The 25,112-nt window shown below is 42.0% G+C and overlaps 1 protein-coding gene across 1 annotated transcript in view; it reads right to left on the bottom strand.

The window, feature by feature from the left end:
* The window catches only part of fam20cb (FAM20C golgi associated secretory pathway kinase b), a 57,856-nt gene that overhangs the window by 6,781 nt on the left and 25,963 nt on the right, over positions 1-25,112 (bottom strand). Inside the window, exon 4 of the mRNA XM_026179012.1 lies at positions 2,237-2,329. Coding sequence (XP_026034797.1) covers positions 2,237-2,329 — 93 coding nt within the window. The remainder of the gene's footprint in view (positions 1-2,236; positions 2,330-25,112) is intronic.

The following is a 25,112-nucleotide window of genomic DNA, read 5'->3' as shown; positions in this document are numbered from 1 at the left end:
CAGCTGCAGCTCTCTGGACAGGCTCTAATTTAGAACAGACAAAATAAGGAAAAAAATTAAGCGCTGCTTTTGGCAAACCCTGCCTGGCTTATATTTAGAATGGCACAGGGCCTTTCGTGCCTTTGGTTTCCTCTTCTTCCCCTTAACCCACACATATGCTGGAGCATATTTTCATGTGTGTATGTGGAGAGGAGGACCAGATGTGAAGCAGACTGGTGAAGAACGCCACTTCTAATGCAATTCCAGATGAACTGTGTCATTGTGCCTAAAGGAAAAGCAGATTCACCATCACGGCCTTCTATGGCCCTATTGTGTGTAGACGTGTGTGTGTTTGTGTGTAGGTGCGCAAGACCTCGGTATCATCTCGTGTCAGCACAGAGGAGCACCAGGATTCAGACTACAACACAAGCCCTCTGCTCGTAATAGCAAACAGCCACAGTGACGTCAGCACGACTTTAACAGCAACGCACTAAAACTCATTGCTCTCGCTCGTCGATCAGAGGCCCTCGCGAGGATTTCTCTTTTCATTAAAGTCTCTCCAGCAGCCGGGTGGGCCGTAAAGTACTAGCCTGGTAAAGGCAGTGAAGTCAGAGAGCTTGGTTGTTAGTTAAGCAAGGAGGCTGTAGTCATTGTTCAGTCAGATGCTAGCTGCAGGAGTTCAGCATTCATCCGTTATGACTCATGGCCTCTCGGAGCTCACAGCTTCTGCTGGATGGGTCAAACTCGCACAATTCACTGTGTTTGGGTGAAAAAAAAAAAGAGTTTCTGAGGGACAGGAAGCAAATGTAAAAATAAGTGCAGAAGAATATGGAAGGTTTTCATCCACACAGCGTAAAGACTATGTGTTGCTATACTTGGGGTGACTTCAATCGGCTATATTCTTTTTCCTCATTCAAACCTTTAAAAACAGGTAGAATGGCAACATTTTGATCTTTCTATCCTGTGATATTGTAATAACCAGATTATGCTAATTGAGCAATTATGTAAGAGAATTCACGCATTAATTAGCAAGGCTTCGCACGAAATATGGAGAATATTCACACGAGCACACGTGTCTTAAAGCGTTACTGTAAGACACCGGTACACGGATCTGGTGTTCCTCCCAGGCGGTTAATGAGCTGACACGAGGACAGGCAAAAAAGAAATAGCAATCAGGGAGGAACAAAGCCCTGCAGGATGTTGGCCCTCGCGGGTGGAAAAAATACTTGGGAGGTTAGTGTAAATTTAAGAACATGAGCTTTTTTTCTCCCCTCCTTATTAAGTCTGAAGTGTTTGTAGCAACAGGGCTGTTTCTGGGTGTTATGGTGCTCAAGGCCAGACACCCACTGCTGCCCCTGAAGGAAGAGGCCTTTTCACAGCTAATTCTTTAACGTTGTTTCAGTTAAATTGAGCTTTTGCCTTCTGGTTTGTGCCAAGCTGCATCTTTCCTTGTTTTAGCCACGTTCCAAACATGTTGGACCCAGGAAGCTGAATAAAAGTGTATTTTTATTGTGTTTCCTTTTGCTTTTTATAATGTGTTTTAATGAAGACGTTTATACATTTTACAAATAAAAATCTGCAACTCTGAATCCCTCTGCACTTTAATAAAGTTAAAGGCCTTACATTTGCTTTGCATGTCAGAATTTTTAAGCTAGCCACAGTACCGTTGCTCACAAACAAGACTGTATGTTACCCAATAAATTGCCCTTGCAAAAACAAAACAGTCTGCTTTTGAGTTCACACCAACTCTAATGTCAAAAACCAACAAATTACAAATCAAAAATGTTGTGATGTTGTCGATGAGGTGACTGCCTCATCGACACATGTTTAGGTTCAATCTGAATTCATCAGCTGGGTTATGGAAAAAGAAAAAGATGCCATTGTTTTACATTTTAAAAGTAAATAGGTAAGTTGGAATTTCACTGTTTGAATTGCTTTATGGTTTTATTCACTTTAAAAAAACAAACAGATATCTTGCCTGTTTTTTTAAGGTTTTAACTGAAATGACTGGTTGGGCATGTCAATCTAGTGACAGTGATCTGTGCCTGTACAGGCACATAAAATTCAGAATAAAACATTTACATTGAAAAGGTCTATCTTCTCCTTTATGGTGATGTGTAGCTCGCCTGCGGCTGATAATCTTGTCCTTTGCAGCAAGGTACGGAAAAGCTAAAATCTTTTGATCTTCTGCTTTATATGAGGGACTGGTGGTTTTCAAAAAGTCTCAGAGTATTGTGCCAAGCTAGTGTTCACCTACTTGTCCAGATGAAAGGCTGCAATTTCAGCATTGTGTCTTTCAAAGTCAGAAAAATAGAAGAAATCTGGCGGCGTTTCCTGCTCCCGGGTCTGCCTGCAGGAACACAAGAAAGAAAAAAAGCACAGTTAGCTGAGGGGTTACACACACACACACACACACACACACACACACACACACACACACACACACACACACACACACATATCTTATGCATAACCAGCAACCTGCAGCGATTTGACACTACGCATCAAGCTATGCATGCATTTCACTGTTCTCAATGATTAATTAGCATGGATACAGAAAGAATCGAGCTGCAGGCAATCAAAATGACCAGAATTCAGTGTCACAGTCTTTGACGGGTGCACTGAACATTAACCCATAACGCATTTCCACAGATGTCTCACTCCACAGCAGCCCAGTCAGTGATAATCCGCCCAGGCTTTACACCTGTACAGCTAATACTACAAACACCATTTGTGAGTAATAACATAGGCACAATAAACCAGTGTCCTTGCCTCACAAAAAGACCCTCGTCAGAGTTACCCAGGGTGTTTTGTGGGGCAGCGAGAAGGCGGGGACAACTCAAGGTCAAAGACTTTCTACTGAAGCATCCGCTCCTGTTCTCACCCTGTACCTATTTCTGTCCAGCTCTGATCCTTCCCTCTCTTAAAAAAACTGCATTCCATACACATTCTGCCTTAAAGCTCTTACTGGAGGGAAAAGAGGCTCTTAAAGGCTTAAATCCAAGAGCTGATGGAACATGGGCCAGGATGGAGAAGGACAGGCTGGATGGCTGCGGTAAAAATAAGAGGGGGAACGGGGGTCAAAGGAAGCAGAGGTGAAAAGAATTCCTGAGAAGATGCTGCTTATAGAAAATATGTATATATTTATAAAGAATGCAAAGAGAGCCATGAAACTTTCTTCTTTTATACACTCTGCCTTCTCTTTGGTATTTTTTTTGTTATTGACAACAGTAAATACTTTCCAGGAAGGCAGCTGAGTGTAATGATTTGGACTGCAGCCTCTGCCATTTCTACTTCAGCTAGTTGAGGGAGGATAAGAATGGAAACTATCTTGGCAACTTCTCTTTCTCTCCTTCGCTCTCTATTCCCTCTGGATGGCTCTCTCTGTTTATTTCACTCAAAATCCTCTATCTCACCTCCTCTGCTTCACTGCTCTCCCTCAGAACTGTTTTCTCTAGTTTCGTGTGTGTGTGTGTGTGTGTGTGTGTGTGTGTGTGTGTGTGTGTGTGTGTGCGCGCATTCACGGCTTAATACTTTCTGTCTGTCTGCATCTCTCTTTTTCTCTCTCCAGTCCATCCGTCACTCCCTTCCTCAGCTGGCTGGCTGATTGTAGCTCCACAGCTGCGCGGCTGACATATGCACCAGTCATTAACTAACCCAACATGGAGCCCAGAAACACTCTCATCCACTAAACCCTCCCCACACCAATTTCCTCTCCTTCTTTATCTTTCTTGTTCTGTCTTTCTAAAATCTATCCCCATCCTCAATCTCCCCTGCGAACATTTGACAGGCAGCCTCGTGCAGATGGGTGGCCAAGTTTGACTGCAGCAAACAGAAAAGTTTGAGAGTGAATCCTGCGTCAAAACTGCCCAAAATACAAGAATATTGCTTTTTAAAAAGACGTTCGGCTTGTGTTTTCGCATTAGACGACTACGTTCAGCATCTAAAGTTAACATAAGCAGTCAGTTATTCCTCCTTTAACATTCTTCAGTCTTTGCTTCCTCACTCTCTGCCTCTCTTTTACTCTCGGCCTCACTCCCGAGCGGTCATTGAGACTCTGCCAGTAAAGGCCAACCGCTGTCTCTTGATTGTATCGCTCTCTCCTTCTGGATAGCCTCGCTTCAGGGACACAGCTCTCGCTCCACACGAAGGAAAAAAATGAAACGATGAAGGCGGAAAGCAGCGTCTATTTACCCCCAACGCTGCTCAGCAGCTCTGCGACACAAAAAAATATCATTCACGCCGACACATTAAGCAGCTACTTTATCAACAGCGGCGTAAAGTCAGGTGCTGAATCTATTGTTTGCCAAAACGACAGGGGGACCGGCCTCCAATGAATAAATGAATTTTGGAGACTAAAATGTGAAGAGGTAATGTTTACATGCACGCAGTTGGTCAGCAAAGCTTGGCATACAGAAGCAAAGGAAACAGGAAGGAACAACAACCAGTGCAATGCATCCACCTACCAAAAGTAAAGCTCACTAACAAAAACTATCTTTTTATTTACAACTGAACAACATAAAAGCTTTTTAAATGTACTTCAAGCGCTGCCTTGTTGTCCAAGTTCATTAACCAAAGAAAACCTATAACACTGGCACACTTGTAACTCAGTTAAACTGATGGCAAAACCCAAGCATGCATTTTCTATAAGAGGGATTCCAAACACATTGCTCTTTTACAATTTTATTTTTCTTTTTGAATTTAAGGGTTTGTTTTGAGAGTTTTATATTATCTGAGGTGAAGCTGATAAATCCTTATTAGCTGTACTGGGCCAACCTGTATTCTAGTGGGTGGAAAACTGACCATTCAAGGCTGGCTGACGTGATAATCACCTGTTTAAAATGTATCAAAGTTTACAGTTATCAGTTAGTTGCATGTTTGCTTTAGGTGACAGGCGGATGCACCTCCACTATATTGAGTCAGTACCAGACCATTCTCACCATGTTTGCGGTGCTGTTTAGTCTTTTTAATGGAATTACACGACAAATGTATCTATCTGTGCATGCAGTTGCCCTAGCAACCTCGTCAAGAAGCCTGTGCTCCAATTTTGGCAAGTAGATATTTATTCATATAATACTAAATGCTGATTAGAAGACGGGTATAGACGCACCTTGCAAACCATATTCTCTTGTCTTGGCCGATATTATCAGCTGATATTACAGAACTGTCGATATATTGGTATCACCAAATATAATTATTTGAAAATGAATATAATTTCATATTTCAGTTTTTAGCAGATAAAGGCAAATGGCTTAATTAAGAATTGAGGTGCGGTATGGGGAAGGCTAAGCAGACTGAAAAAAAGTAACCTGCAACACATTTATTCTTAGCTGCACTGCCACATTATCTTAGTAAGGACTTGTAAATAACCACAAATAACAAGTGTAAGGGAAAAGAAAAAATATATCGGCTGATATATCAGATTTTTCAAATCCCCAAATACCTAGGCTCTAGTTTGGATGTAATCCTCTTTGGCTCCAAAGTTAACAAGATGGCGATGCCCAAAATCATAAACATTTTGAATGTTATGGGCACATTGTGATAAGATGAGAAAGCAGTAGATAAAATACCCCTTTAGAAGGAACGAAAGCTGATCCCCAGCCCTGTTTGGGAGACTGTTGTGTAGTTTAAAACAAAGATCATGTAAAAGAAAAAATACTACAAGGAAACGTGTGTTACTGTAGCCCTAACTTGCCAGTGTTTCATGACTGTGCTGACCATACAGGAGCGTAGTCATGGAGATTTCTTGGAGGATAAGAATGAACAAACATTCTAGTGCGATGATTCATGGCCACTCAGCCTTAAAGAAACTCACTAAAATACTTCACGTAGTCGTGCTACACTCCTCTCCCTGTATAGGGGAAGAAACCACAATAAGGTGCTTTATTCGTGAGTGCTCCACAGACCCAACAATAAAGCTTGTCCAAGGTGCATATGCTTGAATCACTGCTGTTCTCTATGATGGTGCGAATAAGAATATAAGAGCCCAGCAGTATATGTTTATACTTGAGACAAATATCTCTGCCTGTGGCCTGGCTTGATATGTGGCTTCACTGATGCTCTCCTCTCACTGAATGCCAGCCAGGAAGCAGGAAGGCTGGATAATTACCACAGTCCACAACCAATTCAAATGTCAATAAAGTTATTTAGAGCATGTCATTTTGCCCCCCCCCTGCCCCGCCGCCGAGTGAGAGCGGGAGGAAAAAGGGTAAAGAGAGGAAGAAGTGAAGGAAGGACGCGAAATAAATTGCGACGAAAGGTTAAACAGGCAGATTAGCAGTGATGACACGGAGGACGAGCTACGGTACGTCTCTCAGGTACCTTTGAACTCACAAATACGCAGCTGTTTTGTATTATGTAACATTGTGTTTGAGTCGTGGAACACAAGCACCTGTGTTCTGGAAAATCTGCGCGCGTCCTGATCAAACAAACCATTAAGGGCACGTTACGAGGGAAGCGTTCCATCAAAGCATGGTAGAGGAAACATACATAAATGCATGACCACATAATAAAGTCTATAAATGTTTGAGTACACAGTATGCACTGAGTTCAAAGGAAACTGTGAGGAGGGCAGAGATGTCGGCTGCTCGAAAGCTACTCGCCCTTTTCATTTTGGACTGCCTGCTCGAGCCCAACCTTTAAAATATTTACAAGTCCACGGCGGACTCGTGCTGAACGAATCGTAGATATCTACAGCATGCATTTCTTCTCCTCCTCAGCAAGAGAAAAGTAACAGTATATTTAGAACTAGCTGTCTTTCTACACCAAACATCAGCTCCTTTATCATCACAAGCAGGTGAGATGCACTGAGCCGAGCATGCCCACTGTGACCCTGGCCCTGCTGTAAACACATAGTTTACACTGAGTAGCCAGACAGTTTCTTGGCTCTGCTCCGAGGGGCCCCCGGCAGCCACCGGGGCAGCGAAAGTCTATTAGCAAACACACAGCAGTGTGAAAACATAAAGGTGAATGAAAGCGCTGCATCTGGAAAATCTACCTGTGCATACAGGACATAGTTGACCTGTGAAACACCAGCGAGACACAGAGGGGACCAAGGAGAATGGGGGGAAAAGGCGTTTCCATTTGACCTGCTATTGACATCAAGTCACAGTATTTTAATAAGATCTGCAAATAAAAATCTAATCATTAGATTTAATGATCAGTTGAAGCTGAAATAAACACACCGAGTAACCTTGTAGTGATACACTATGACTATTTTATTGTACCCTTATGAGAATTTATTCTTCAGTAAATTTCCCTAAGGGTACAATAAAGTATATAGTATCGTATCATATTAGATCTCCTGCCCTGTGTAAAATTATCTCAGACCAGCCACTATTGCAAATTGTCTGAATGGCCACATAAGTGAGCTATTACAGGATTCCCTAAATTTCCCATGGTACAACTCAATACCAGCTCTCTTTTTAAAAGTTCTTCTGCGTGGTTAGTAACACGCAACAACCTCAGGGGTTTAATAATAAAGCCAGCATGAAGGCCCAAAACTGCAGTTCCTTAAATGGCCACTTGAGGCAGGCTGACATTAAAAGCAAGTCAGTCATAGTAGATTCACGTGGTAAAATAGCCATCTTGACAGTAGATATAAACATACAGTTGTCAAAGTTCATGAGAGTACACTAACAAAATTAATGTGTATGGTGTATTCAAAAGGAAAGGGGAAAGCCACATACAACAAACTTGCATCTGAAAAAAACCACCAGCCTTATGTAACAATATCCTTTGGACAGTTGGGATGAAAGAGGAGATGGCTGGCTTTAATGTGCAGTGATAGAAAAACCAAACACAGCATAGCAGAACAAAGACCTCATACCTGCTGCGAAGCACGGTGGTGCAGGGATTTTAGCTTGTTTTGCTCTGTATACTTAAGTATACAGTGGTCCCTCGCTATGATGCGGTTCACCTTTCGTGGTCTTGCTGTTTCTCAGGTTTGTTTTTTTTGTTTGTTTTTTTACAGCGCATTGTGTTCTGTGTCCTGATTGGCTGTAGACCACTGTCAATCAATCTTGTGCCGTGTCTTCTGTACAGTACAGCATGTGTTCAGCTTGTCACATTTACATAAATCTTCGATTGCTAGCAGTGTGACTCTGAAGTGCTGTACTGTATATTTGTTTTTTCTCCCCAACAAACACAACAATGTCGACGAAACATTTTGCACCGTCAAAGGCAACCACAGGTGCATTTAGTTTCATTCTATAATACAGGGAGTGCAGAATTATTAGGCAAGTTGTATTATTGAGGAATAATTTTATTATTGAACAACAACCATGTTCTCAATGAACCCAAAAAACTCATTATTATCAAAACTGAATGTTTTTGGAAGTAGTTTTTAGTTTGTTTTTAGTTTTAGCTATTTTAGGGGGATATCTGTGTGTGCAGGTGACTATTACTGTGCATAATTATTAGGCAACTTAACAAAAAACAAATATATACCCATTTCAATTATTTATTTTTACCAGTGAAACCAATATAACATCTCCACATTCACAAATATATATTTCTGACATTCAAAAACAAAACAAAAACAAATCAGCGACCAATATAGCCACCTTTCTTTGCAAGGACACTCAAAAGCCTGCCATCCATGGATTCTGTCAGTGTTTTGATCTGTTCACCATCAACATTGCGTGCAGCAGCAACCACAGCCTCCCAGACACTGTTCAGAGAGGTGTACTGTTTTCCTTCCTTGTAAATCTCACATTTGACGATGGACCACAGGTTCTCAATGGGGTTCAGATCAGGTGAACAAGGAGGCCATGTCATTAGTTTTTCTTCTTTTATACCCTTTCTTGCCAGCCACGCTGTGGAGTACTTGGACGCGTGTGATGGAGCATTGTCCTGCATGAAAATCATGTTTTTCTTGAAGGATGCAGACTTCTTCCTGTACCACTGCTTGAAGAAGGTGTCTTCCAGAAACTGGCAGTAGGACTGGGAGTTGAGCTTGACTCCATCCTCAACCCGAAAAGGCCCCACAAGCTCATCTTTGATGATACCAGCCCAAACCAGTACTCCACCTCCACCTTGCTGGCGTCTGCAAGATATCTCACTATTTGACTTTTCTGAGCCTGTCAAGTCCTTCTTTTGACCCATTTTGCCAAAGGAAAGGACGTTGCCTAATAATTCTGCACACCTGATATAGGGTGTTGATGTCATTAGACCACACCCCTTCTCATTACAGAGATGCACATCACCTAATATGCTTAATTGGTAGTAGGCTTTCGAGCCTATACAGCTTGGAGTAAGACAACATGCATGAAGAGGATGATGTGGACAAAATACTCATTTGCCTAATAATTCTGCACTCCCTGTACTAGACTTACTTTTCTATAGTAGTGAGGGGTTTTGCAGCCTTAAAACATCTGTAATAATTGTAAAAAATAAAGTTGGCTACTTCGCGGATTTCACCTATCGCGGGTTATTTTTGGAACGTAACGCCCGCGATAATCGAGGGACCACTGTACAGCAAAAATTGAGTCATGCAACAGGACAATGATCCTGAGCACAGCAGCAAATCTACAACAACTGAAATCAAGGTGTTGGAACGACTCAGTCAAGTCCACACCGCAGCCTGACTGAAAGGCTGCGGTGTGGACTTTAAGAGAGCTGTGCATAAACCAGGGGTGTCCAACTCCAGGCCTCAAGGGCCGGTATCCTGAAGGTTTGAGGTCTCACCCTGGGTCAACACACCTGAATCAAATGATTAGTTCATTACCAGGCTTCTGGAGAACTTCAAGACATGTTGAGGAGGTAATTTAGCCATTTAAATCAGCTGTGTTGGATCAAGGACACATCTAAAACCTGCAGGACACCAGTCCTTGAGGCCTGGAGTTGGACACCCCTGGCATGCCCACAAACCTCAATGAACTGAAGCAACATTGTAAAGAAGAGTGAGCCATAATTCAGAGAGCGATCAAGTCATCCAGAAAAAAATTACATCAAGTTATTGTTGCTAAAAGTGGTTAAATCATGTAGTATACTTTGGTGCATATATATAGGAAAGTATAATCCCAGCCTACCTGTTAGGCACCACCTCTGAACTAGACTTTTCAAATGCAAACTTCTGACAAAGAAATATGATTTCCTGTGCTGTTACCTGCATTAACAGCCTGTTAGATGTCTTTGTTCTATTTATAATTAGCTACGTTACAGTATTTTATTTGCATGTCAGGCTAAATTCTGTGATCCATTCATACAATCCATAGATTGTAGCAAAGCAAAGGTGCTAACCAAGCTAGCTAGCATTAGCTGACAACTGAGAAATCTATCTCGCTGTCCATGTAAGGCCTCTCAAGGCTTTAGGAAGCAAAAGCTGCAGTTTTTAGCAAGTTTATGTATAATATGCATCTTGTTTAAACTCTGTGTTCTGGAGTCTAATACAAGCTTTGAGCTCCAGAAGAAAGCAGTGTTTACCGCAGTGTATTTCATCTGCTCCTTTATCTTTGAGAAGGTAAGATGTAAAAAACCAAAAAAAAAAAAACCCCAAAAAAAAAAATTTACTCTCTTAACTATTTGTTCACTTTTGCGTTTTCAAAATTTTAAAAAAAGGTTCTCCTTTCTCAGAATGTTCCCTCGTTGAGTTTTTCCCCTTGCTCACAATCAAAATCCTTTTTAAGACATCAGCAATGCATCTCAGTGGCTTAAACGCATTCATTATGGAGAAAAATTCAAATGTGGTGACAGTCAAAATTATGCACAAAGCCGTTCACTGTGAATTCCTTCCACACAAATCACAATATATGCTTTTTTTTCATTTGCATTTCATGTTTTTCATGGTCCAACTGCTCACTTTTGAGCAATTCTTGCTTGTGCTGCAGTATTGTTTCATCTGCAGCTGAGCTGAATTATGGAAACAAAACATCCCCAACATATCGTTTCATCTGACTTTACAACCGGAGTGAATATCCTATCCAAGGTGATGTGTAATAACCCGGGTGTCACCATGTCATGGTGCGTTTGGATATAGACCGGAGAGGATATTTTCTGTTGTTTCAAAGTCAAGCGGCCAATCGATCACCATAAGCCCGCAGCTATGGTCGCAGGCCAAAGCATAAAGAGAAAAAAAGCAGACAGGAGTAAAAAGATATGCTGCAAAATATAAAAAGACAAGGGCATCTTCCAGCCCCAGCGGGTTCCCACCAAAGGGCTGACTCCACACACTTGTCACACATCATCTGTCAAACCCACGGGCATGGCGGGGAGAGCGCAAGATCGCGTGCACAAAAACGTATACGCTCGTACGTACACATCTGCACAAACAGAGCGTTAACAGGCATACACACACATTCATAGAAAGAAGACGTAGCAGCTTAAATGATTTTCTAAACCCCGAGAGGGAGGAGCTGAACGCCAAGGCAGCAGGTAAGCTTTAAATGCATAAGAGGGTAAGATAGCGAATACCATTTATGGGTCAAAAAATACCATCAGAACCACGCGGAGATTGGGGATGAGAGGAGGCGGTGCATTGTTTTATCTCAAGCATAACACGTGTGAAAGCTGACCTTTCGCGCAATGACATTTGATAAATTGAGAAAAAAGGCTTTTACCAGCATATGAGACAGGCGCACCTGCGTGTTTGTATCTGACGATACGTGTTGCTGTTTACTGGCCTTTGCTGCTATAACCCTCTGCTGTAATCTTATGTCTGAGCACAGGTTTTACCGCACAAATGGGAAGATGTGACATCTTATTTTGTATGAGTAAGTGCTCCGCTCTGTGGGTGGTGCACTGAGAGGACATTTTGTGTGTGTGAAAGAAAGAAAGCTAGAATGCAAGAAAGAAAGAAAGATGGCAAGGGAGGAAGGAAGGAAGGAAGGAAAATGACAGAAAAGGGTGCAAGACAAGGAATGGAAGGCAATGGAAAGAAGGAGAAAAGAAAGAAATGAAGGAAGGAAGGAAGTGGAGGGGAGAAAGAAGGAAAAGTTGCAAAACATTTTCTGTTTTTATATTTCCTTATATTTTAGGGAAGGTGACAGAAGGAAATGAAACCAATGGAAAGGAAAAGGCAGGAAAAAGGTGCAACACATTTGTCTCTTAATTTCCTTATAGTTTAATGGGGAAAAGAGGACTGAAGGAAAGAGAAGAGGAGGAAAAGAAAAGAAATGAAGGAAGGAAGAAAGAAAGGAAAAGGGAAAAAAGCCTTTTCATGTGACGTTAATGTGTTTTTTCTTTGAAATTCAAAATCATGATTTGACCTGCTGCACCTCGGTGCGCTCTCTTCTTTTAAAAGCATTTCAGGGCACCTCTTGAGTGAAAGGCCTTAATACTCCCATCACTGCTGAGCCCAACAGAAACGCCGCCTGTTTTTTTTCACACTGGCAATTACAAAATTTTAAAAATGAGCGTTTATAAAGACACAAACTGATGTGAGTTGAAAAAAAAAATCAGCATCAACCTTCAACACCTCGTAAAGTCCGAGCGTAGCAGCCATAATGAGTCAGGTAGTAAAAATTTCACTCAAGGATTTTTAACTAGCACACCGCAAACACTCAAGGGCTCTCTAAATAACCTTCACAGACCAATCCAGGTGCGTGTGTGTGCGTGTTTAACTTGTGTGTCACAGTTTCTAAGTGTGATAGCTGTCATGGCTCCCCAGGCACTGCAGTGCTCTTCATCCTCCACCTCCTCCTCCTTCTATACTCCTTTACCCCTTCAGATCCCAGGCCTGACATACAGAAAGACAGCTGCTTCCTTCTGGCAAAGCTCACTCTACCCCTCTCTCTCCGTAACACATTAACACACGCACACACACACACACACACACACACACAGAGGAAGGTCTGTAAACACATTTTTGAGGGGTGTAGGTAGAATGAACTACAAATAGGCACATATAGGCTTCACAGAATAGGACACACACACCCTTACGCACACACTGCGTAAGTGATGAAAGTATTGAGATAGCATGATGACAACTAGGTTAGCACACGCAAACAGTGCAAAAATCACTGTTTCAGCTTGAGCTATTCCCTGTGGAAAACAGCTATGCGTGCGTGTTAAATGCATTCTCAACGTGTGTGCATGAAGCTAATGTCAATATAATGATTTATGCAATAAAACTGATTTTAAAAGAATCTGTATTCAGCTGCGAATTGAGCTTCTGTGTCCTCCGGGGCCAGCACCATGTAAATGCAGTCATCCTGAATAAATAGCCAACGCCTTTAGAACACAACAGCTTTTTTTTCCTCCTTTTTTTCCCGGTGCCACTTCAAAGAGGCCTGTGCTTAAGCAAAGAATAGCCCTAAATGAAAATCACTGAGCAAAACACAGCTATTAGAGGTTTATTGCGTGGCATGACACCATGAAGTCTGTTAGCTGTGAGAGGAGAAGGAGGAGGAGGAGTAGGAGGGAGACGCTGAAAGAAGGATGTTCAACTAGATTGTTATTGAGAGGCTTTTTTAGACTATGGCAAGAGACAAGGGACAGAAAAAGGTGAAACGTGCGCGCCATTAATTTTAAGACTTCTACTGGGATTATCTTCGCATTAATCCGTCATGGTAAGTGTGGATATTGTGCAAATATTCCATCCAGATAAACTGGCCATAAAGATGAAGTCGTCATTTCAGCATAACCCGAGAGAGATACTCACCACTCCCTCTGAGCAGGCATCATCTCCTTATCTGTGCAGGATACAGCAACAGCACACATCCTAATACAGCACCAGCGTTTAGCTCAACACCTCTACTTATCTATCGCTTTCTTCATTAGAGACAAAAAAACATGCCTTTCTCTTTTTGTATGTCAGAGGAGGAAGAAAAAGTAATATTTATGGAATGGCTGTGGATAGAAAACTGCCTGGGAGACACTTCCAGGAGTTGTCCTTTCAGTGCTGCAGTATTCCTTGGAAATAAACAGTCGGTTCTTACTTGGTTTTGAATGCGCCAAAGCCAGCAGGAAATCAGCAAGGGCTCCGACTTAATTAAATTGGCTTCGATTAAAAATTGAGTGAAATTCAATTAAGTATTGCAAAAACGTCTAATGCTTTTTCCTTCCACCTGGAAGCTGGAGTCAGAGGACTTAATCATAAAGAGTGAAAAGGAGGATGGATGGATGGATAAATTCTCTCCTTATGAAATCCTGCTCTCTATGTGAGAAACATAACATGAAGGCATAGTAAACATTCACAAGATCTGATTTTCAAACACAAATGCAAACATGCTTCAGTGGATTCCCTTATAAACCATATAAGAGCAAGACTGAACTGTTTTTAATTTCCATTTCTAAAGCAGGGTTGGATAATGTGTGTGTGTGTGTGTGTGTGTGTGTGTGTGTGTGTGTGTGTGTGTGTGTGTGTGTGTGTGTGTGTGTGTGTGTGTGTGTGTGTCTGCAAGTGGGAAGGAGAGATGATGAATTTCCCTGTACGGCATAAAAGATGATCCTTAATCTGCCGCATTCATTCAGCTTTCAAAGGAACAACATCAGTGAAGCGCTGCCACCATCAGTTGGCTCACACGGCGCTGCGTGAATGAGTAACATGCAGGGCCACATATTGACCGAATAATCACATTATGTTACACAACTGTACAGACTGCGAATATATCCGTGCCTTTGAAATGTGACACTTTACAGCGAGGATATGCTACGACATTTGTGGAGGAAATAAACGAGTGCAGCTTTTGTGATTCGCACAGTTGGAATCAGTGGGAGATTTCCACCCTTGCTTTTATTTTTTCAGTAAACCTTAGGTTTCTGATGTACTCTGTCTCTATTTCTAAGGTTCTTCGAGTTCTGGTACTCCAGGTACTTTCAAGGAAACACAAGTGTTGCAAGCCTGGCGGGCTAATGCGTCTAAGTGCCCCCCCACTAAGCGTAAGCATCAGGGAATTATAACTTGCAAGTATTAAGTTACCTAATGTATCTTTATTAGCCTACTGTTACAGTTAATTATTATTACACATATAAAACAGCTTGAAAGACAGTTAAATTTCAACCTAACTCGAACACAACAAACAGCCTAACTGTGCTATTTCCACTGAAGGATACTAAAAAACCCCAACAAACTCAAGGGAAAGCGCACCACCTGCCATTTCTGGGGTTTCAATTAAAAATGATATGGTCTTAATGATATAAATCCAATCTGAGACAAATAACGATACATATTATATTATACTGTGCCATAATTCATTTAACAAAACTGAGCCAAAATGGAGAAGCAGTTGCAGAAAACTAGACTTCGACTGGACCATCTTTTTTCCCAAGTCATTCTGTTGTAGATTTGTTGCTTTGATTGGGATCACAGTCCTGTTGCATGACCCAGTTCACACCAAGCTTTAGCTGTCAGACAGATGCTCTCACATTTTACTTGAGGATACTTGGATATATGAAGGAGTTAATGGCTGAAGCAAAAAAAGAGTCAAAATCATCATCCCTCCGCCACTGTGCTTGACAGCTGACACGAGGCATTTACGCTAATATGCTATCTCTAATCGTGGCGCTGTGATTTAGCGCCAGACATCTCCACTTTGGTCTCGTCTGTCCAAAGCTCGCTGTTCCAGAAGTCTTGTGCTTTGGTCACATGTAACTCTGCAAACCTGAACTGTGCTGAAATATTCTTTTTAGAGAGAAGAGGCTTTCTCCTGGCAGTCCTTTCAAACAAGCCATACTTGTTCAGCCCTCTTCAAATTGTACTGTCATGAACTTTAACGTTTAGCATGCTAACTGAAGCCTTTTTGTAGTTGCTCAAACATTGCACTCTCTGACCTTGGGAGGAATTTGCTAAAATATCAGCTCCTGGGAAGACCTGGAACTGTTTTGAATGTTTTCCATATGTGAATATCTTCCTCACTGTCGACTTCAAATTCTTTGCAAATGCTCTCATAACTCTTCGCAGGTTGATGACCACTAGCAGGTGCTTCTCTAAAATTATTGCTGATGTCTTTTTTCCTTTGCTTTGTACTAAGACACACCTGAATGCTCTAGACCTACAGCTGCTAAAGCCTCTGCTTTTATAGAGGTCCTCAAACTTGCTGATGATCAATTAATCAAATGCATTTGATTATCAGCACCTGGCTGCTACTTCTACTCTTATTTCCTGTGGAAGCAAGAAGGGTGAAAGAGTTTTTCACACACTGCTTCTGCATTCTAGCTTCTTCTTCTTCTTCTTTAAAGAAGTAAGTAAAATAATAAGTGCTGTTGTCCAGGTGAAGCTCTTTATTGTGTCCTGATATGTAAAAAAAATTAGAACTGACAGATGGTGTACTTTCCTTTCATAATAACTATCTAAAATCTGTGATTCTTCTGCTACACACTTTTGGTTATAAAAGGCAGAAACACTTATTTATTGAGTGTGAACATCAAAGGATGACAGTTCAATCTCAAGCACTGGGATTATATCTGCTGTTAGTCTGACCTCGAGTCTGATCAGCTGCTATAACATTTGTACATCTCATACGTAGCACAATAAACAACCCGGACTCAAGTCCGATAAGGAATCCCATTCACTCACCCGTGTCTGTAATTTTTGCATATTTAACTTCATTCATATTTAACATCATTTAACTTCACTTGACGTGGCAATTTGTAAAAAATAACCTCCATTCAGAATAAAAATCTCCACTGGATGATTAGAAGACAGGCTCGGCTAAGACTGATTGCCGTGGCCTTTCCAGAGCTATTCTGGCTCTGCTGAGTGCGTGCCTTCCACTCACTATTGATCTATCGACCCACAGTCCAGTAAAACCTTGCTCAGACCAAAAGGTGAATCGGACACACACACACACACACACACTACAGGCACGACCAAGCGTGCATATACACTCACACAGACACAGACTAACAGGCATGTTGATTTTTGATGACAAGATTGATGTAGCCTCTCTGAATTATGCTCACGTCAACAATAGTCACTCCAGCTCGCTCACTGTTTGCGATTCTTTAGTGTGTGGCGGCGGCGGTTAGGTGCCATTGACCAGCCTTTGTAAGCTTTTGTCACAGTGATGCAATCACCACAATGCAATTGGAATTGAGCAGCTCAGTAAATAGGGTTAGCAAGGTAAGTAAAGGATCAGTATTGTCTGCTGTAATAAGATGCAGGTGGATGCACTGGAGGTGCAACAGAACACATTGCCATATATATAAAAAATTAAAAGTCAGTGCAAAGAGTGCAGAAAATAAATACTGCATGAATAAGGGAAGGAGTCTCACTACTGAGAGGAGTTTAATCCGAAAGTAAAAGGAGTCGCTCTCTTAAGTTTCAAGTCTTTCTGCAAACCATTGTGACTATGTGAGTGGCCCTCTCGGCTCAGCACTTGAGCCCATGCTCACTCACCCACACTGAACGTTTCTCTCCGGCGTGCAGCAACAAACGCTGGCGACTGCAGCTTGTGTGTAAGTACATAAAGAGCAGCTCCTTTACAGCTCTGTCATGGCCACTCTTTCTCTCCCTTTGTGTGTGTAACCCCACACACACACTCCACCCCACCTCACCCTGTGCACTCAAGTGTGCAGAGGGAAGCTTGCTTTTTACAGCTCTACATTTACAGCGCAAATATGGCAGGCCCACATGCCAGTGCTGTACACAGTGCTTGGTCACGCGCGTTTACTTCCTAAGGCGTTCTTTTGATACTCTCACCATCAATGCAAAGCAGCACTTAAATGACAGCAGCTATCAAGTTTATTTCTCATACATGCAATCTACAGAATATCTAAGACATTAGGTTAACACCGTATACACCTATCAGGCATAGCATTCTGACCACTGACAGGTGATGTGAATACCTCTGATTATCTCTTCATCATGGCACCTGTTAGTGGGTGGGTTTGTTAGGGAGGAAGTGAACATTTTGTTCTCAAGGTTCATGGGTTAGAAGTGGGAAAAATGGGAAAACACAGGGATTTAAATGAGTTCGATAAAGGCCAAATTGTTATGGCTCCAAAACTGCAGCTCTTATGGGGTGTTCCCAATCTGCACTGGTCTATATCTATAAAAGGTGTCAGCAGCAGGGCCCCATCCATCCATCCATTCTTTCGCTTCCGCTTCTCCTTTTCAGGGTCACGGGGGGTGCTGGAGCCTATCCCAGCTGTCATAGGGCGAGAGGCGGGGTACACCCTGGACAGGTCGCCAGTCTGTCGCAGGGCTAACACACAGGGACAGACAACCATTCGCGCTCACATTCACACCTAATGGCAATTTGGATTTTCCAATTAACCTATCCCCACAAGCTGCATGTCTTTGGACGGTGGGAGGAAGCCGGAGTACCCGGAGGGAACCCACACAAACACGGGGAGAACATGCAAACTCCACACAGAAAGACCCCGGCCTGATGTTGGAATTGAACATCAGGCCCATGTGGCTATATTCACTCTCACTGAAATCACTGAGATCTAAAAGCAGAAAACTGCCTGAAACCAAATATGTAAAGCAATCTGACACCTGAGCTTTTGGCTTTTATGGATTAATGAGACATGGACTCACCTCATTATTTGAAGCTTTGGCCTTGAAACAGCACACATATGACAGACATTCCCCTTTAATAACACTAATAACACGTGTATTCACGTGTATAATGAATACCCAGACACCAGTTTAGTCTCTAGGAAGAAGATTTAAAAGAATATTTAACTACTTATTGATGTTTAACATTTATAACTGATCAACTGAAAAAATAATAAGCTGATGTGTTCATTGCATCTGTAATAAGAAAGAAAATCTTTGTCTAATGGTGCAATCACATGAAATATAATATGAAATCATTTAGAATAAACAAAGCGGGGAACAGACGCCTGATATGAAACCCAAACCAATTGCCTGATTTCCCTCCTGAACAACAATTACCGCTAATTATCAGCTTCTCTGCTCTTCTCCGCCTCTGCCCTTAGCACTCAAGGCACGTAACACATATCCATCCTCTCACTTCTTAGGCCATTCTTCTTCTGTTCCATCTCCCGCTCCCTTTCGCGCAAACAGCCTTCATCTGCCTGTAACCAAAACAGACGAAGCCGGGGTGTCGCCGGGCCCTGATGGGACAGCGTGAGCTCTGGCACTTTTCATTATTCATGCCCGCCTTCTTCCTCGTCGCAGTTTCCCTTCTTCCTCCCTCAATCCCCCTCATCCGCCCTTTTGCTCTCACAGCGTGCAACGGATTTATTAGAAGGTATTACCAAGAAGGCCCGACGTTACTGCGCTTCCATCCCAACAGACCTGAAGGATGGGGGAGAGGGGGTGGATACTGGGAGAGGGGTGGGACAAAAGCCAGAGGAAGGGAACAAGAGGCAACACAACAGCAATACTCGTGAGAGATGTTCTTTCTTTAAAACGCATATTTTATAATCGGTGCCCGCAACAACAGACAGTTTTAATGTGGCTTCACTGAAACTGTCTTTTAAACCGCATGCATTGTTTCACGCTCTAAGGACTTGCATGTATACTCAGCATCTAGTTCCTGTATCAATCGTCAAACGTTTTTCTTTTTGTTTCTGTCTGTTGCGTTTTATAAACTGATGCGCACACTTAGACACACACATACATGTACATAAATGTGCATGTGCACATACTCCCAGAGGTGATTGTGTCACAGAGTGTGCAGGTGCACAAATGTATAAATGTGCCTTTTTTGCATTTGCAAATATGTCTACCAGTTAACTCGTTTATGTCTATGCAAACACATTTTAATGACATACGCGGCCACAACACGTTATTTTGTGTCATTTGTTGTATTAGAAGCAGAGCATGAAGCCCCAACAATAAAAAATAAATACAGAAAACGGGGCTCTCCTAAGCTCATCAAGCGCCTCTCAGAGCTGATAGACTTCGGCTTACAGCACCAGCGGTAGCTGCTGCTAGAGGCTACAGTGCAGAGAACAAAGCCAAGGCTCTGTGAAACATCACACAGGCCGGCGCCATCCAAACCCCCGAAGAACCTCTCCATCGCAAAGTTCATTGTGCTGCAGACTTATCAGGCCATTCCTGAATAGGACCCACTAATAGAATTATGTGGAGGGAATGAAAAGAGAGGAGAATGGCAGCAATGTTTCTGTTGAGAGGGGATTCATTTCCAAAGGAGGCGACGCTCCCATGGACATGAGTTGCAGATGTTGTCACGGTCAGTAACGCCAAAGCTGACACGGAATGAACTCTCGGGTGCAGAGTAAAATAAACCCAGAGAAGTTACATCTACTTCTCGGTTTGGGTAGCAGGCAACAGACAGAAAAAGAGGGAGAGATGAGACCTGCAGGCAAGACTGTTTCCAGTGAGGTCTGATTCTGAGCGAGCAGGTGGAAAAATAGAATCTCAAGTCTCTCTCTCTCTCTCTCTCTCTCTCTCTCTCACACACACACACACACACACACACACACACACACACACGAGCTGATGTGGTTGATCAATGCTACTGCACAGCAGAAAGTCTCACTCTGGAGTCAAATCAGCACTTTTTTATGTCTATAACACACGTTGGTGTCTCATTGTAATTATTTTGTAATAAAGTGCACGAGGTTATTAAAAATTAATTCACAGTGCTGAATGAATTCCCCAAAAGCTCACTGAAAATCAACATGGCTCCTCAAAATAACGACTTCTACTGTAGCAGGAAAATTGGCGGTTCAGAGGTCATTGCTGAGTCCCTGCTACACAGTGCAAGCTGGCTCCTTTTATAAAGCCTGCTCTGTGATTCGCTCTCGGGTTTTCATTCATCTGTCATGCACGCTGAGAAGATTTCTCGCAAGCATCAATAATTTGGGCAAATGAGGCAAATTACCAAGTGTCAATTAGAGGGGGGACAGCGTGCTTTTCTCAATTGCAGTCATAATTTCAGTCTGATAAGATGGGTACATTTTCAAATAAAAAATTAAGTCTAGTCCATTTTCAAAATTCGCTGCTTTTTTCCCCCAAAAAAATTGATTGAACCATTTTCATTTAAATTTTGTCATTTCTTTGAAATTGAATCATTTAGAGATAACTGCAGTAGTTTATATGCAACCCCGTGTTTCCATGTGCCAGCAGAGGTTGCCTGCTGCACTTGTGTTACTCGAGCTGACAGGCAAATGGCTGTATAAGCAACGGAAATTGTGAAGAGGACGGATCATCACATGTCTGTGCTTTGTGCACATGATCAGGCTTTATATGACTCACCGGTGCTCTTGGGCACATGAATATGGTAAATTGAAAATTTGGTTATCCAAATATGCCAATGGCCAGAGCGTCCGTGAAGGCTAATCTCATTGGAGAAGGCCTCGGCGAGCAGAAGGAGAGTGCAACATTTGTTGAGCTGATACATTACGTTGTAAATTGAAGCAAAGAGTTTTTGTTTGTTGGAGCAAAAATTTAGTTCATCTATTATTTGACTAATTGTTTTGGTCCAGAAACTATGGTGGCCCTGAGAGATCAAACACACTCCAACTTACGGAAACACCAGCAAACACAACGCAGATGTTTTTCTGGCTTTTTCCAGCGTTGTTTTAGACGAGTTCGTCAGACTAACTGGTGCATTGAGTCAGAGCCAGAGTTATTACAGTTTTGTATTTTCTAATTCTCTTTTTCATTTTGTTTTTGAGCTTTATTGTCGTTTCGTTTCGTTTCGGTTCATTTTCAGAGCGGGGCTGAGGATTTCAATCTGCTTTTTATATTTTGAAAATATTAACTTTTCATTCGTTTCAGTCGTTTTAGTTATAATACGGAGGGCATTTGTCAGGGGCAAGATTTCAGAAGTTGAGAACAAATATTAAAAAAAACAACACTTTATTAAAGTAGTTGACTCACGGTCATGCAAACACTCATGCATATGCACCTAAGCCTCCTCGGGCTTGTTGGCTTGAAAACCTTAACCTAATTGAGAAAGACTAAAACCACAAACATTTTCTCCTTATTTTCAATTTTAGCTGAATATAAATGTACTGTGCAGAAGTCTTAAGTTATCCTTCATTTCCTTTTATTTTGCTTTCAATGAGCCATTTAGTAATTTTCCAGTAATAGTTTTCCAGGCTTTCTGAAGGTCATCAGATTTTTGACTCATTTTCAGTCCAGTCCTTGTACCTGATTTTCAGATGTTTTTTTCCCTTTGTTTGTTAAGCCACTTAAAAACTGACCTACAGTATGAATCCTTCAATCTCAAAAACAGTACCTACCTCCAGTGATGTATCTAGCAGCAAAGCAACTTTAAAATGGATCTTTTAGCACTTACTAGCAGCCTGTCACAAAACTCACAATTTGTTCCCATTTCTTTAGTTGAATCTAAAAAGATAACACCGTTTGACGGGCATAAAAACAACCTTTTTGTATCACTGCAAATTTGGCACATCTCAGCAAGGTGTGCAGCGTGTTCTTAAAAAATTAACTGGACAAGTTCAGGACAAAAGTAGAAGCGGCATGCCGAAAAAAAAAAAGAAAAAAAATCTACAATCTACAGCAGATGAACGGTATCTGAAAGTCACGGCATCCGACCTGAGAGATGAATCTGGACCTTCAGTTGATCCATCTACTGTTCACTGAAGCGTCAGGAGAAATGGTCTCAGCAGAAAGGTGACTGCCAAGAAGTCATTCTTAAAGAAGGGAAACAGGGAGACATGGCTGAGGTACGTATAATTACACTAGAACTGGACTGAAAATATGTGGCGACCTGTCTCATACAGTGTTTCAACAAATATGTGCAAAACATGGTGGAGGCTCTATCACGGAACGAAAGGCCGCCAACATTCAAGGAAGGGTTTTGGAGTATGGACCTACCTACTCAACCAGAAAGCTTGCCTGCAGCCAAATATTGACTTTTAAGCTCGTTAGAATTCTCTATTTTACTTTGGTGCTGGATCAAGACTTTTGCACAGTCCTATATGTAGAGCACTGTTGTTGGTCAGACAGTCCAAAAAACAGCCAAGACACATGCCGAGCAGCAGCCCTCTCCAAAAGAAAAAAGAATCCTATAACCTCGCTTTTGTCCAAACCTGAACATTTTGTGCAGTATGTATACCTCCCAACGTTACTGTGTGATCCAAATGGCAGCATAAGTGCTGGCCCGGATACACGTAGATGCCATCAGATTGCCTCTCATTGGGGATGAAGTCATCCTCCTCTTCTCTTCTCGTCTTTCATGTTTGCTACATTAGTGACAAGAGAGTAATCAAAGCAGCCATTAATGCCTGGCCATTTCCTCTGCCCTTGCCACGCAGGCCCACGGGGCGTGATATGCTTCCACTGGACTGGAGAAAAGACTACAGAGTGTGTGGGTGTGTGTAGGAGTGGGGGGTGAGTGGGTGCAGCTAAAACCACCACCCTAATGGATTTTCCTCATTTCCTGTGGCTTTAGTCTTAAAAGAACGAGGAAAAAAAAACATCTGAGATGCTGCTGGTGGTAAGACTTGTGATTTGTTAATGGTTCAAATTTAGAGATAAAGGGGGGGGGGGGGGGGGTCTATGTTTTAATCAATTAACAATTAACCAAATTCAGAAACATTTAGAGAAACAGGCAAGTCAGTCTCACAGCATGGTTATGTGTTTTTAATGGGGAATGCTGGAGGATAATTAAACCCTCTTTGTGAAGTTTCCGTCTTAAATGACCACTAAATAAAAAGTAACACCGGTTAAAACTACAAATATAAATCTTTGTTTAATGACTTCAAATAATGTTTTTCTGTTCACTATTCAAGAACAACAAAACAGCTGCTTCACTGTGTACACGAGACACATTTTGATTTTCCCATCTAACTCTTGATAAGAGTCCGAAACATCGTTTTCCGACCTTGCTGCATAGAAAATAGCACGGCCAGCTGCTTATGGAGTAACATTATTAACTAAATCAGCGGTCCCCAACCTTTTTTGCGCCACGGACCGGTTTGATGTCAGGCAATATTTTCACTGGTGGATAAATACAACAAAATAAAATGATCCAACCAAGACAAAAACGGTGGTATTTTGCAAATATATTAATAAAGGGTAATTCACTGTGTAATTGTTTAACTTCATTAGCAGCGTCCTCCTGAAATACGCCAACAACAGAGAGTAACATCCTCCTCTCTGCCCCTTAATGCTCTCTGGTCGCTATGGTAACGTGTAAATATTTCTTTCAAAATAAGACGCGGAACCACAACACGGGAAAAGACCGAGTTAACGATAAAAGCCCTGAAAACCATAAATTTCACACCCGAGCCTCAACTCTCGCGGCCCGGTAACAAACGACTCACGAACCGGTACCGGTACCAGCTGATTTATTTCTTAGGAAAAATTTGGGAACTATATAATGTCAAGCACGTGACTACTTTCAATAAAAGATGTCACCAAATCTTGTCGTGGCTCGTCCCCTTCTGAGAAGCCGAATTAGGCGTGAGGAGACAAACAGTTCATTCTGTCTACCTCCCAAGTCGTTTCTATCTCTGTCTCCTTCTCTCACTACTTCCAGCACACAGCGCACTACAAACAACCAACAAGGTTTTTTTTAATCATGTGCCTGCTGTGCACTATTTAATTTAACTCTGCCTCGACTTGTGAGTTTCTTTAATCAATTCTAGCTTAAAATTATCCACCATCCACCACTGTGCCAGTTCCTGACATTAAAGCTCTGTCTCTGTCCCAACACTCTGCAAACTATGCGAGTAATTAGTAATGCAGCCCCCTCCAAATTCTTTCATGTCTGAATTGAAATTTATTGCTGAGACAATTAGTGTAATTATACTGTTTGCCGCCTGCTTAAGAAGGTGGTGGCATGCCACTGTAGCAGGATCCAACTTGTGCGCTTATGTGCGTGTCTCCTCTTTGACTAATGTGTTGTTGCAAAATCATAAACATGGGAAAATGCACACTGACTTGATTTAGCAACATGCAACATGGTAGCTGACTAGCACGTGTGATTTATGGCACCCAAATCTCTGTTGATCACAGCTCACACCTCATACCTAAAGCAATACGTGGTCGACAGGAATAGAAGAGCTGAGCGCTTAAGCAAGTTCTTTTCTGTAGTTCCTGGCAAAAAAAACAAAACAAAACAAAAACAGGGGCAGCAAGGGATTGGGAGTCTGAGAGCAACGAACCTCTGTGAAACAGCAGAGCAGAACACTGACTAAGAAGGGAGAGGCAGAAAGCCAAGGAAGTGGGTTAGCAGGGAAAGATGGTAAAAGAAAGAAAAGTAATAAAAAAAATGGGTGTTGGGAAAAAGCATAAATAGGTATGGCACAAATCAAGGGATTTGGGAAAAGTTTTA

This window comes from Astatotilapia calliptera, chromosome 8 (assembly GCF_900246225.1).
Source record: "Astatotilapia calliptera chromosome 8, fAstCal1.2, whole genome shotgun sequence".
NCBI classification, from domain to species: domain Eukaryota; kingdom Metazoa; phylum Chordata; class Actinopteri; order Cichliformes; family Cichlidae; genus Astatotilapia; species Astatotilapia calliptera.
This window is presented reverse-complemented; position numbering and strand designations above follow the sequence as displayed.